The sequence below is a fragment of the Monopterus albus genome, unplaced genomic scaffold (genome assembly GCF_001952655.1).
Source record: "Monopterus albus unplaced genomic scaffold, M_albus_1.0 scaffold59.1, whole genome shotgun sequence".
Classification (NCBI taxonomy): Eukaryota; Metazoa; Chordata; class Actinopteri; order Synbranchiformes; family Synbranchidae; genus Monopterus; species Monopterus albus.
Window position 1 is genome coordinate 2573212 of NW_018127939.1, and position 15447 is coordinate 2588658.

The 15447-nt window shown below is 39.8% G+C and overlaps 1 protein-coding gene across 1 annotated transcript in view; it reads right to left on the reverse strand.

The window, feature by feature from the left end:
• The window catches only part of btbd11b (BTB (POZ) domain containing 11b), a 71301-nt gene extending 61210 nt beyond the window's left edge, over nt 1-10091 (reverse strand). The window contains exon 1 of the mRNA XM_020603024.1: nt 9010-10091. Within this exon, the coding sequence (XP_020458680.1) occupies nt 9010-9862 (853 nt within the window). The 5' untranslated portion in view covers nt 9863-10091. The remainder of the gene's footprint in view (nt 1-9009) is intronic.
• Between the last annotated feature and the right edge of the window lie 5356 nt (nt 10092-15447).

Sequence of the window (15447 nt, forward strand, 5' to 3'; positions counted from 1 at the left end):
AATCCACATACCCACCTCTAAAGTTCACTAATTCAGTTATTCATTTTATCTCCTTTTGTTTCTTGAAATCTCCTCTAGTTGTGTAGCAAATTCACAGTGACAAGATTCCAGAAATTTTCCAAAAAAGTTTTTTAGTGTTGTTATTTATTTTTTATTTTTTGTAAAAAAGGATATGGGCTATACTGTGCTAATTTGTGCACTTTAGAGGGGATAGTTAGCAGATTTTGTTACCCGTGCACAAAACTAGGATAACTGTCTTCCTGTTTCCAATCTTTAAAATAAACTAAGATAACTGGCTATTGACTATAGCTTCATATTTAATATAGCCTACAGATAAGACTTAGTTGAGGCCCTGGGCAGCTAGCTTCTTCTCTTCACACACATTCACAGACTGAAGGACTGTGGCACTGGACTGCTGGCTGATTTGGGGAAATGATGTCCTGATATGACAGTATTATCCAGGCTAACTGTCATTGCAGATGGTTTTCCCACAAGTAACAAACGTATCAGCAACATTGCTGCCAATCTTTGCATTCCTGTGATTAAACAAAAAACTGGTAAAATGATGTAGGTGTCACTGGATTACATGATGGTAATCTATGGTGATCTGGAAGCATGCTCTGTTAGTTGGTAGAAGTGTTTGTGTGGTATTGAAACTTTTAGGAATTTGCTTCACAGTTCACCAACTGTGAATCCAGTATCTTGACATGCCCTGACATGCAGCTTTCTCTGTCAGACATACAGTATCACTTTTCTACTAGTGACAAGACAATTTCTTTGAATTTTGCCTGACGCTTAGCTCATATCAAAGTAGGGATGACAAGTTAATAAATGCTTGTTTGCCAGTATATTCTTCATAATTTCCATCCAGACTGGCTGTAATTTAAAGACGATAATTCCCCTCTGTACAACAATAGGAATTCAGAGCTGTAAAAAAACAAAACAGTAGATACTGATGATACACCTAACTAATCCACTTGCTGGTACTTGTTTGCTCAGACTCTTCCTCTTGCTATAATAAGAATATAACATTGCTTGTCTGGGTCTCATCTGTCACCCATTGCTTCTCTATGGATTTTCCTGTTTTGATCCTTACCATCTGTGCCTCTTTCTGTACCTCTGCTTTTCTTCCAAAGTCGACATCATGAACAATTTACTGTTAACCACAGCTTCACTGAATTTGGCTCCATGATGCAGAGTAATTCTTAAGCAATTCTGGTCTAACATTGCTATATTCTCCTTGTCTACCTAACGAAATGCTATACAGAATACTGCAACAAATAAAAGTGAACTTGCCACCTGTGCACTGGGGAAATTGTGTAAAAAATAAAATGAAATAAAGCAGCTAAAGGGATAAAAAATACTGAAAGCTTTTCCACTGACAGTAAATTGGAAGCTTTTTGCTAGTCAGAGTGATTTTAAAGCAATAAGTACATTCTCTTTGGGGTTGCCATTTTCAGTTCTATAATGGAGAAAGTCTCATTTTGGTGTAAAAGGTCAAGTATTATAATTAAAAAAATCTAAATCAGTCCAAGCTGCGGCAGCTGTAGCAGTGTTTTTTTCACAATATGGTGATGTGGGTTTTTTTTAGCCTTGAAGAGATTGTTCATAAATATTGATTACACTGGCACAGACTGTAATATTCTGTTCTGTTTATTTAAAAGTTAAATAACAGGACATAGTTTCAGCCAGTCTGCTTTGAATAGCCACTGATCAAATTCTGAATACTAAAGCACCAAAATCTATCAACTGTCTTTTCACTATGTACAATAGCTGTGATCACGCTCATATACTGAAGCTGCTGACTGATACTAAGCTTAATGCCAGTCCTTTCTTAATGCCTGGTGCATATACCAACATAGAGAGCAATGAGTGGCACAGCTCAGTGAGTGCAACTGAAACTTTTTATACAGTCCTCGTAGGTGCATAGGAAAGGCTGATTAAAAGGAAACAATATATACCCAATCCACTGCAGGTACTGCCAGCTGGGTGCAGAATTAAATGCATTCTACAACCGGGCTCCTCTTAATCAGCTGAACTTGGCTGGAGCTCGCCCTTGCCATACCAGACTCCATGTCACATCAGCATTCATCATTCTCTTCCCAAATTCACAAATAATACCAGATCTGCTCCTGGGCTATGTGTGACTGCATGAATCCTTCTGTCTGATGCAGCGGAAAATCTAGAATTTTATGTGACAGTAGACCAATAGCAATAATAGACAATAACTAAAACCATGCTATTTTTGTGTGTGAAATGTTAACGGCACAGAACAAAGAATAAAAACATATCGTGAATGGAAAGCTGTCTCCCTGTCTTCATCTGTCTCTTCATCACTCCCTGTATCTATCCTTCATCCCTCACAATTGTTTCTTCTTCACGCTTATTTCCTCATGGCTTCCTTTTTTGGCTTGGCCTTTCTCTGTCTCTCCTGCCTACTCTCTTCCCATTTTCCATTACTCTCTATATTGTTCTCTTCTCCAGTTTTCAGCATTTTCTCATTGAAAAAGTCTGAAAATGTCATAACATTTGAAATGCATTTTGATTTCTGATATACACTGCAGACCAATCCAATTACTGAGACGTACAGTAGTCAGGATATAAAAGGAGCTCATGGTTAAAACACATTAATCTGTAGAAGAATGTAGTTAATAGGTTAAGATAAATAAGAGCAATAATGTTTTAACAGAGTGATATTTAGATATTTATTCCCACCATGGCTTATATATTCCCAGTCTGACAGTCGGTGATGTAGCCTGCTGGTGTGCAGAATCTGTGCTAGACTATATTAAGAGTAAGGAGTACATTCATTTGGAGGTTTATTAGGTACACCAAGCCAAAACTAACTCAGTCTAATTCAACAGTCCTGCAATAAATCCTCCTTCATGAAAGTTAGAATGTTCTATTTGTGTTCAAACTGTTTCAGAGAGGTGTTGATTCAACTGTGTGATCATTTTGGAGACTGTAGTCTGTGATACTGTTGAACTGTGCTGTATATCTACAGACAGCTGTTTCTGATATTTAGCATAACCATACTGACATAAAATGGGTGGCCAAAATAAAAGGAACACTGTCAGCTGAGTGTTTTACTTGCTAAACAAACAAATTATTTGATCTCCTAGAACTGTGAGCATGTGTAAGGCTACAGTCCCCATTTGAACTCCATTTAGAGGGCAACTTTTTAGCTAGCATTATGATAATGGACAAACTGTAATTATTGAATCACTTTTAGCAAAAGCAACATTCATTACTAACATAATCTGGTAGGACAATACGCCCCTGGTCTGATGCTGCTTTGTATACTGCTTGGGTTTCCCAAGCTCAGTTATGTTAAATCTCACTTCCAGATATAATGGGGACCGGTACCCATCAGTACAGAGTGGTACCACCGTAATCATTCCTGTCTGCCTTCCCCATAGCATGTATGCACCAGGCATGGACCTTGCACAACAACTAGTAAGGAACAAAAGACCCAGGAGAATGAGACCTGCACTCTCTCACCCCCATGAAACACCACTATCACAGCACAAAGCTACATAACAGAAGAACAGCACAGTGCCACTGTTCTAATAAGTGCCCAGTGTGTTTTGGGTGTACCACCTGACGTCTGTATCTGGCAGATGTACAAAAGTGAGATCACACTATTTAATGTTAAATGCAGTGTGTAAAGCCAACTGGATCATCTTCTATCAGAACATAAAGCTTTGTAAGGGAAATCCCACCTCAGTTACACACTTCAGAATGCAATGGTCCAAGAGGTTCTGAGAGATGTGCTACACTGCTGTAATTTCTTATTTCTTATTTCTACGTAAGCACTTTTCCCAGATTTGCCTGTTCAGTTGGTGATTATCCACATTTCCCAGAGTGCTTTTTGAAAAGGATAAGTGTGCAGTAGTGATAGTGAAGAATATTTTCCAGGACAGAAAAGATGACAGTGAAGAAAGAACAATGCAACATGACCACTTGTTCTAATTACCTCAAACTGCTCCTTAACAGTGTTGTATTTCGCATGCTACTAGCAACAACATTACAAAAATGCAAGCTGTGGCTGCACTGAATTACTATTGAGGCTGCAAACAGAATTTGGTCTCTTTGACAGGTCCCAACAACCATTTGTAAATTATGGGAACTCAGAACATCACTTGATGAAAGACCCAGCATGTCATTGTGGGGACAGGAGGTCCCGAAACTTAAAAAAAATAAATAAATAAATTCCCCAATGACCAGTGCATTTCAGTAGTCTCTACATTAAGGGAGTAGCTTAGAGGCAAAAACATTATTTGTTGTGTGTTTGTCAAGACCAATAAATCATATAAGAAGGCATGTATTTGTAAATGTGAGTTATAAAAGCTGTGAGTGATGAACCGTGAGGATATGGCCTTCACCCAAATATCTAGGATATTTGCTTACTACACTCTACGTTAAAATAATACATATAGTTATTTATTGTGATTTAATTCTGCCATGTAAAATACTTTGGTCAACTGGATGTTGTTTTTAAAGTGCTATATAAATAAATTTGATTTGATTTGATTTGATTTGATTTGATTTGATTTGATTTGATTTGATAAACTAATTTAAAGCACATCAAAGACTGGCTAATACAGTAATGTTAAATAAACATGTTGATATCATCCATCAGTTATTTAAAACAGCCCTTAATACAATTTGACTTTTTCACATTTTTCACATCATGAACATTACACTGAATATGCACCAAGTGTGACCAGTGTGGGCTGGTTACATCATAATTAGTTGTAAACTTAGTTTAATTATCTAAATTTTAATCCAATGTGCTGTTGTAAAAGGCTAGTTGTACAAAATGTATTAGATTTGTACTCTTTATAACCTATATTTTTCACATACCCAATTTCTTTCATATGTAAATGAGGTGCCACGTTTGTCAACATAGGTGCTAGTCACAAATTAAGAAGTATCACATCTGGATCTGGCTTGTTCCTATGCCAACAGCTAAATTATAATAATTCCTTATTTTTTATCCTGTAGACTTGCAACTACAAGGGGAACCCTTTCATATTACACACTGTAATTTCACCAACTGTTAATATAAAAACACTGAAAACAGCAGCTTTAAATACCCACCAGTTTAAGACTACCAGGTAGAGGGTTACAGAAATGGACCCCTTGCAGGTAAAGACTTTACATTTGATGATTTGATTAAAGAGAAACATTCTCTGAACCAAGTCCAGTGTGGCTGTACTAGACATACTGTATATCAACATCAAGTCAATGCATGTTTGACCACCTGTTTATGTAAAATAAGAAACACATACACACAAATAGGTCCAGAATCGCAAAGTACTGTATATTGCCTACTCTTGTTTTAAAGTACTTTAGGGTGACACTTTTCTTTAAATCTTTCAATCAACCAACAGCTCTGCCCAGACTTGAAAGTTAACTCACAGCTAAAGTGTGATTAGAAAGTCACCCTCGGGGTGGTGCATAGCCCTGAGCAGCAGATATCGTGTTCCACTAGACATTTTTTGTGTCATGCACACATCGTTAAGGAAATCAAAGACTCACTGTGTTCCTGTATGGGTCTAGTGGAAGCCATAACAAATATCCCACCATACAGAGTCGTTTCCTGTTCTGACAGGATGCGACAGCTGAAGAAGGGAAACCCAACACACACCTGCATATAACACTGAGTCAGGTATGGTGAGAGGAGCCGCTGACATTTTGGAGTATGTGTGTTGGAGGCTGTCCATATTCTACAAGTGTCAGTGTGGAACTGAGGTACAGTAGGTGCAAACAGACATTTGTGGATGGGGTAAGTATGGATCCTGTGTTGGGGACTAACCACAGTTCATGAAACAAACAAGAACACACTTTTCCTCCTGTTTGAATAAATTGATGACCTACAAAAAGATAAATCCACACATACCAATATATAACATACAGTATTAATTATAGTGTATTTATACCTAAAACTACACAGGCTCTTTGCTGCTTACTGCTTTACTATAACTAAAAACCCTTGAAAAATTTACATTCATACTACTAGTTAGAGGGTACGATTTATAACAATCTCATGTTTGTATTGTTATGTGTGGCTACAGCTTCTTAGCTTAGCTTAGGGGACTGTTGGCCACTAGTTGTACCTTCCTGAAATCTTATCTTCACTGTGAGATTGTTGGAAGTTACTGCTCCCGGCCAAGAAATCACCTAGCATGTAACTCTCCATATCACAGGAAGTGTTGTTTTTACACTTCTGTTTTGTACAGATGAGATATAACATGTTAATTTGTGAGCTATAGAAGTGCTTGAAGATCAATTTTGTTAGCTTTGGATAGAGTCAGGTTAGCTGATTTCCCGTATTTCCAGTCTTTATCATAATCTACAATAACTGGCTGCTGGCTGTAGCTTTATAATTATTTGATATGGCAGCGGCATCAAGCTTCTCATCTATCTTGAGGCAAGAAAGCGAATACATATATTTTTCAAAATGTCGAACCATTGCTAAGTGGTTTTAACCTTCTGTGGATAAGGAAGAATCCCCTAAATTTTACCTCAGTACTAAGGTACATAAGAAAAGTGAATAAGTTGAAAAAGTAACTACAATATGTGTCTGAATTTGTGCACAAAACCAAAACAGCTTTGGTGGAAGAGAGACAATACAGATATTCATAAAGGCCTCCTGACAAAGCTGGGGACCAGTGTTACCATAATACAGAAAAATCACCTCAATTACTCCTTCTTGGCAGAGAGACAAAGAGAGAATGAACAGAGCAATATGGAGGTGCAGTTTGGCAGGCAGTGACTCGGGTAAGGTCAGCCCACTCTCAGACTGACTGGCTGTTGGTTTACAGGGAAGACAACAAATGCTGCACCTGTGTCTCAGCCATATCTGTTAATGTAGATAGAAGGTATCCTGAGGTTAAGAAGTCCTGCAGTGCCACAGTAAGAAATGTGGTGGAGGATGGCATTTTACACAATATAGTACTTCCTATAGGAACTTAACCTGTCATCATCTGATACTCTAATGAGCAAACACCTACACCTCTACTGTCTTCAGTCTTAAACTTGCAGTAACTGATTTTTTGGCTGTCTGGGGACAAAAGAAACACGTTTTGAGCACAACACTCGCATATATTGAAGCATAACATGTTTCTGGCCACCTGGCAAGTCTAAGCCCAATATTCACTCTCATTTTAGCTCTGTTTTTGGTCTCCACTCTCTCCTTAAAGAACATAGTTGTCTCTTTAGCTGATAAATGTCTCATTATGTTCCCCAGCCACTAACCAAAACAGTAAAACTGGGTGCTGGAAAGCCAAATCAATGAGGAAAATGACACTATAAAGGTCCCTTCCCATTGTACACAGTCTTTTGACCCATTGTTATTATAAAAAAGTATGAAATAGAGCCATTTAAAAGTGCATTTCTGTGCTAGTAATTACCACCCATTTCTCAAGTGTGAACAACATAATACTGAACTACTCAACCTGGACTAACCTTGGGCATTACGTTAATATTCCATATGCTCCAGATGTTTTTCTTGTTATCTCATCCTATTCACTGGTCCAATGCACCACTGAACACTCAGCACACTGCTCCTAAAGCTGAGGCCTCACTGCATGCTAAGTGGTTGGTGCAGAGCAACTAAATATTGACATTCAATACTGTACAGTATGAGAACATACTGTAAAGTCTGATTATATACTGTATTGCACCCTCTTAGAAGAGTCTTGGCATCTGTGCACTCTGTTATAAGATGTGGTGGTCAAGATGTAGATTAATATAGTGATCTATGTTTTCATAACTGCAAATACATTTAGGTGAGTCTGATCCTGACTGTGCAGCTGAAGCCTTACAGTCATCTAACGTTGTAAGTATGCAGAGACGGACAGGGCAAATGAACTGGCATGGACAGTTAACAGAAATCTTTCACTGTAGCTTTAAGACAAAGAGGTAGAGTTGAATAACATACTCTTCTCATGACGCCAGACTCCAGTTGGTGATTCATCAATATGGTCAAAGAGTCTTTCCAACTTTCTCTCTGTGTATGTCTGTCTCTTACTCTCCCTTAACTGTAAACTCAGTTTTATCCACACCACTCTGCATAATGCATGATAGCACAGAGGTCCCTCAAGGCCTTTCATTACGTAAACCTGTTGCAAGAGGAGCCACAACAGCACTTTTACAACATCCATCAAAACAGGGACAAAGATGTGGTAGAGTGGTTTGTGATGCATTACTTGTTTGGCGGCAGCGATGTCTGAATGCAATTACCCTTACTTGCAAAGCACATGACAAAAAGCATTTCTTAACACACGGAAAGCCAATGTGAAAACTACCAGAATCCGCAAATGTACACAGAAATGAAGACTTCTCTTTAGAATAAAACTAACCACTGCAGGCTCACTGTAGGAAACCAGCAGGGAGAGGCCCTTTTGGTGAAAGGGATTAAGCCCGGGGAAATCGGGTCCTGTTTCATCATTCTGTGCATTAACAAAACAGCCACATACAGTAAATAAGGGAAAACTATGTGAGACAGCAACAAAAACAATATAACCCTGCATAGAAGACTCAGCGGGAACACTCTCCTCCAGCCTGAGCTACTCAGTCAGTCATCAGCTCATGCATCTCTGCACTTTGAGAATGAGGTGCAACAATTCTCTTTAATTCATGTCTTTTAGTTAGAGTAGCTACACAGTTCTCCATGAAAAAAGCAATTGAGAGAATATGATATAACCTTTTAATAGCCTGGCTGCACGTGAATCTGGAAGATCTCTTTATATAAACCCTTGCAGCAGGCATAATTGTAAGGTTTATGCACTGTATGTTGCAGATTAGAGTTATCAGCCTTCAGTGTCAGATGAATAGGTTAAATGGTCGTGAATCCAATGAGACTTCACAGATGTAAACGTTTACAGTGAGACTGTAGATGGGGAACTCTACAAGTTACAAATTAGGCATAGGGATTTCTGTGAATGTGCGGTGAGGATGTGAGGTGAGGAAAGACCTTGTTGCTATGACTTCATAACTCACCGCTGGCGTTTTTCCCACAAATCAGATGTTGCCAGGGCTGCAGAGAACCCCATATTTCTGCATCACTGTTGATGGCGTGCTCCAGGGTCTCCACAGTAAACTTGGGGATCCCGTTATCCCGTTCCAGCAGCACACTGCGCAGCACCCGTGCGTACACCTCGCGGAATAGGCTCTCCATGCACGCAGCCAAGTAGATCGCCGCGTGCTCGTGGATCCTCACCGCAACCCTGCTATCCACCATCCATGTGAAGAACTTCCCCACGTTGAAAATGAGTCCGCAGCGCATCGACTTGCCGCGGCTGAACTTGTCCTCCTCCGTGCTCATGTTGTACAGGGACAAGGCACTGAGGGCTGCACCGATGCAGTTCATCGAGACGGTCCACGACAGGACAATCTTTATGGCACTTTGGATCTCATATTTGGTGCATTTGGCATAGCGCAAACTGAGGCGCTGCGCCTCCTTGGCGACCCTAACCAGGGCTCGACTGACCAGCACAGAGAGCCTGAGCAGGACGTCCTGCGGAGGAGTCGGCAGGCTCATCTCCTCGTCTTTGCTCAGTGCATTCGCCACTTCCCCGAGGCTCCACGGCACATCCTCAAGCTCGGGTAGTTTAGCGCACTGCACGGTGCACTCCAGGATCTCGGCGTCTTCGACCAGGACCGTGTTAACAGTGTCCAGACTGTTGTGTCGACTGTGCATCGAGTCGGTTAAATGCCAGTAATTCGCACCATGTGCATCTGAGCAGCACAGCGACGCACTGGACGATCTGAAGGAGTCGGCGGCTCCACCATAACCAGAGTCTAGCGTCAAATCCTCCAGGGTCCTCGCCACTGACTTGCTACTCCTTGCCATAACTGCACTTCATACTGTCAAAAAGGGCTTGAGAAAAGTGCAGGAAAATATTCAAGACAGCAGAGAATGGATACGTACGCGCCGTGCGCGAGCAAATATCCTGCTTTAGGAAAAGTCCACCCAAGGCTGTAATATAAAGTTAAAGAGTAGTGTGTCCCTACAGCGCATCAGCAGTCACACAGTGCTGAACCAGCGCAGTGCCTGACAGACGGAGGAGGGGCCGTGGAGAACAGAGAACATCTGTCAGCCAATGAACTCTCGGGATGAAGCAGCAAAGCGTTTTAATTGGATCGTTTTTAGAAGCTCAATAAAAAGTCATTGTGGTAGAGCATGATAAGGTTTAATAATAAAAGGGGCATGTAAACTGTAAACACTATACGCGTATTTTATTATCCACAACTTAATTTTGGCAAACGTAAATTGTCAGAGCGCCAGCATAAATACCGAAATCCCCTCAAGTTGTATTTGTAAAGACAGAAAGTGCAGTAAATAATAAATCATAGTATAGAAGCAGCTGTCTCTATATAACCATGTTTAGAGGACAGGTCCTCCGGGGATCAGCCTTTTCAGATATTTTCTCAGGACCCATGTGTCTGATCGTAACATGACTCAAGACCATTAATAATAGATTGCTTGCATAATGTATCCTTCTCTGTTCCTGTGGAGGACAACTCACTGAAAAGATCTGCATTACTTCCAAGGTCACTGGCTGGAATCACACATGGTCTATAGCCGTTTGTTTTTCTCTGTGTGAACTTCAGTCCACCTTTGTAGTAATAACTTCAGTGAAAGTCAAGATGGATACATGAATAAGTACAATTTATAAAATATAGTAGAGATATTGTTGCATCTCAGACAACAGCAGTGAGGTATAGTCTGAGTTAAATGCACTGAAAATAACTGTAGTATTACTGTAATACTGACAAAACCAATTTAGTGTAAATAACTATAAAACTTTTGTATAAAAATTGCCTGAGGGTTGGCAGTAATCTAAACTGCTGGTGAAAATGACTTCATGATATGGAGATTGCTTACTGATTTGCTGAGTTTACATCTGAGATGCAAAGACTGCAGCTGCGGCTGACAATAATGATTGGTGTTGTGCAAATGTGTCTGTTTATTTACAACAACGATTGTCACACACACACACACACACCAAGTTCTCTGGAATTACATGAATGAAGGGGGAAATCAGGAGTAGCATAACATACACTGCCAATGCCAGCAGTTACTTTGACAATAAAAAAATAAATGTTTAATAGGATGGATAGGACAGCCTATATACTGTTCCTCACCTGGTGGTGTCGCACAATTTGTGGGATTGTCACACATGCACTATACCATCAGGCATTACTCACTCCTTTGCAATAATAAAATATGGCAGGGAGGGGTGGGGGCAGTAATGCTCTCCTCCAGATTCAGAGAGAGAGAGAGAGAGATAGAATCTGACTGAGTTTAATTACTATTATTCATCTCAGCAACCTCATAACCTCATTGGTTGTTCTTTGACAGCTCTATTCCCAGAGAAAAATAAATTCTACAACTGGGCACCAGAGATTTTGGAATCCTCATTACTGTTAAAACTAAGCCTAAGTTAAAATTGAAAACTAAACCTAAAGGTCTTTTATAGTCCTGGATATTAATGTCTCAGTTTCATTTAGGACTATTTCAATCAAAATTCATTTAGAGGGTGCTGCAGCATGTCAGAAGGAGGACAAGTTGAAATGAGGTAACCTAATTTACAAAGGGGTGATTTGTGGCAAAAGCCTATTTTATTAAATTATTTGCTTATTTTAGTTAAAACCCATCAGAAGCCTGTCTCACAAAATGACCTGTTTGAAATCCATGCTGTCTGAATATCTCAGCAACTATAAAATGCTAAATTGCTAATTGGTACAGATATTCATGTTTCCCCTTGTTGTCTAATGCAATCATCAGACCAAATGTTCAGTTTGGCCAGTGTTTTAGATTTTTAATACCAATGGCATTCTCATGGGCTTGAGCTGCACTTTGTGTTAAGTGCTAATTTGCTTAGCATGCTACTATGATGAACATGGAAGACATGATAGAGTTCCTATTTGACATCATCATTGTGAGAATTAACAAATAGTTGCCTCAACAAGTGGCTAGCATGGCTGTCATCTTAATATTGTTTCTTATTACTGTAGCCTGCATCATGTTTTGTTAAAGAGGGCTACAACTCATTTATGTTTATATAGCTTTATATACTGTATATATGAACATGCACTGTAACATACTTTATCTTACACAACATTGTACTAATTTTAGTCACTTCAGGGCATTCATTGAACACATGCTGAGCAGTTAGTTCATAATTACAGCTATTGTGTCATAGTGAGCTACTGGCCAAAACTGGCAGTCCTAGAAAAGACAATCCCTGGTTAAGCCTGCCCTCTAGTGTACTGCATGTTACATGTATTTCTCACTGAGGCTGACAGTGATGCAGCATAGTGAGCTCAACACAGCCTTCTTAAAGATATTTGTTTCTGGTGAAGGTGTAAGCAAGTCCTTGACACAAGCAATCTGATTAAATCCTTGGCTATTATGAGAGCAACAACTACATGGGCTTTTGGAGGAGGTGAAGATATCCGAAAACATTGATCAGTGGGAAATGGAAATGGAAAATGCCACCAGACTTGTGACAGTAATTTATAGTTCCGCTAAGACAGTCATCACAAACCCAGAAACTGATCCGCTACTATTGTGGTCAGTCACCTCTCCTCTCTTGTACAGTAAGATGTGCTGAACTAACCGCTCTGACTGTGTGATGTACCATAACCTTTTCAATCATCAATCAACCGACTCAACTGAGTCAGAATCAGTAATTGCAAATGTTCAGTCTGGTGGTCAGGATTCACAGTGGGCTCGGGCCCCAGCGGTGCAACCACCAAAATTCAAAATGCTTCATCAAACGATGTGAAATAATCACATGACTTGACCACTGTGATAAGCCTCGATATTCTGTCGATTCCTTACTTGATAGCTAATGAAAATAACGTAATTTTAACATCCTTACTGTCTGAAAACATGTCTTCTCAAGTTATTTCTATAAAATGTGTTCACAAAATCGTTGCTAATGTTCAAAACAGGAGTTGTGCTGCACTTCTTATTTTAAAATAGGAGCTTACATACCCTCAGACTTTGTCGTAGCATTAGAGCCCATATGTCGTGGTACATATATACTGTATGTCAGGAAACTCAACAGTTCAACATCAGCAAACCACTGACTGTCCAGTACATCATACCAATCCCTGTCAGTATTGCGCTCTTCTCAGTTATAGAAGCGGGCTTGTTTTCCTGCTCAGTTGCAGTGTGGGTGTTATATAAAAATAAAAAAACTGGCATCAATTGATATACAATATGTTATCTGCAGCTGGTGTTTTATTAGTGATACAGACTTGGGCCGGCTTCAAGTATATTTGGCTAGACAAAAAAACTGTTTCTGCATCCTTTTTTGAATTTACTGTACTTCTTCACTGATCCAAAGCTAATAGAAAACTAATCGAATGCAAAATTTAAAAATATTAACTTGCAGTGTTTGCTTTCATGTTAATCTTTCCAGCATTAAGGCTATATTTGGGTGCTTGGTGCAGGTTTACGATGGGCCAGTCTATATACTGTAGCTCTGACCTCCAGGAACCTTGGGGTCATTTTTCACCAGGAAATGTCCTTTAAATCATATATAAGCCAAGCCTGTAGAACTGCCTTCTTTAATCTGCATAATATCACAAAAATCTGGAGCATCCTCTCTCATAGTGATGATGAAAAACTGGTCCATGCATTTGTTACTTCCAAGCTGAACTACTGTAACTCTTTACTCTCAGCATGTCCCAGTAATTCCCTAAAAAGCCTCCAGTTAATCCAAAACGCTGCAGCCAGAGTACTGACAGGAACTAGCAAGAGAGATCATATCTCTCCCATATTAGCTTCTCTCCACTGGCTCCCTGTAAAATTCAGAATAGAATTTAAAATCCTTCTCCTAACATACAAAGCCCTTAATGACAAGGCTCCATTGTATCTTAAAGACCTCATAGAGCCTTATCATCCTAACAGAGCACTTCGCTCTCAGAGTGCAGGTTTACCTGTTGTTCCTAGAGTCCACAGAAGTCTCCTGTGACACCAGCTCCCACTCTCAGTTCAGGACGCCTAACACCATCGATTCACCCCAGCCAGTTGAGGCAGTATGGCTGCCCACCAAGAGCTCGGGTCTGTCAGAGGTTTCTTTCATTAAGGGAAGTTTTTCCTCCCTTCGGTCACCAAAAGTGCCCTGAGATGATTATTGTTGTGAATTGACGCTATCCAAGTCAAATTTATTTGAACTGAATTGAATTAATCCTTTTCCATCTTTTTGTGACATCTTGTTTCTTACAGTGCAGCTCCAGATCATGCTCACTTCTTGTGTCAAGACTTTGAGAGTGCCCTCCCCCTTGCGGCGCAGCCCCCCCCTCACCGACATGATAGAGACCTTCTGGATTATTGGTGGAACACAGATCTACAAGGTAAAATGCATTCTCTCTGAAACCTGTTGAAAGATAAGGCAAAGAACAAGGCCAGAGTCAGGGATCCATTGGACAAAAATGAGCCATGGGCCCTTACTGGGACCTCGTCATACATGTTTCTTAAGCAGTTTGAGCAAAGCCTCACAAACCAACCAGTACTCCTGAAATGGAACATGTTTAAAGCATGTACAGATGTAAATAATACTACCAATAGGTGAATTCCAATTAGCTGCTTCAGTTTCATGGTGCTGGTATTGTGCGTGCTTGCTCACTGTCACACTATCATGGTTAACTGGCCACTTCAAAAGAACAGAGCTGTTGTTAATAAGTAACACCTAGGCTTTTCTTACTGTGACAAGTCAAAGCATCTATTGGGGAAAATTCCCCTTTAGACCTATAAAGGAGCAGTTTTCTGCTCTGTAAAGTCTGTTAAATTTTACCTATAGCCTTTGACCAGTTCTGCAGGTCTGCAGGCTTTGACCAGGTCTAGTTGAACTGGTACATTAATGATTAACAGTGCCCACTAATGGCAGCTAAATAATTTCTTCAAGACAGAACAACTGTGTTTTTCTGCCCTGTTCACACAATTAACTCAAAGTTGCAGACATCTTTAGCATTAAGTGCATAATTTACATACTCAGCTCCAATTGTACAGTTATTTTTTCATGTTGCTAAGAGTTCATAGCAAAGTTGCTCATTTTCAGAGTAATGTGTTTCCACGCATTGTTTTTCTTATCCAAGTCTACCTCATCAAAGTTATACTGAATTGGAAAACTGCTGACTGGCTCTGTCCCAGGGAACCAAAACAAGCCAGGTTCATTATGTACAGGTTGCTGCTCATGCAGGTCAGGGGATCTTTGTATGGACTCATGGTACCTTTTCTTTCATGTTTTTCTCATGCACTTAAGATCATGCTTTTTTGAATGTATGTTTCTCTTCCTCCGTGAAAGCTGTTTAAATTTATTGTAGTCAGCTCTGTATTATTATCAAACAGATATCTTGCTAACACTCAGCACTCTACTGACAATCATGCTCTTGTAATATACAGTGGGTAAGGAAAGTATT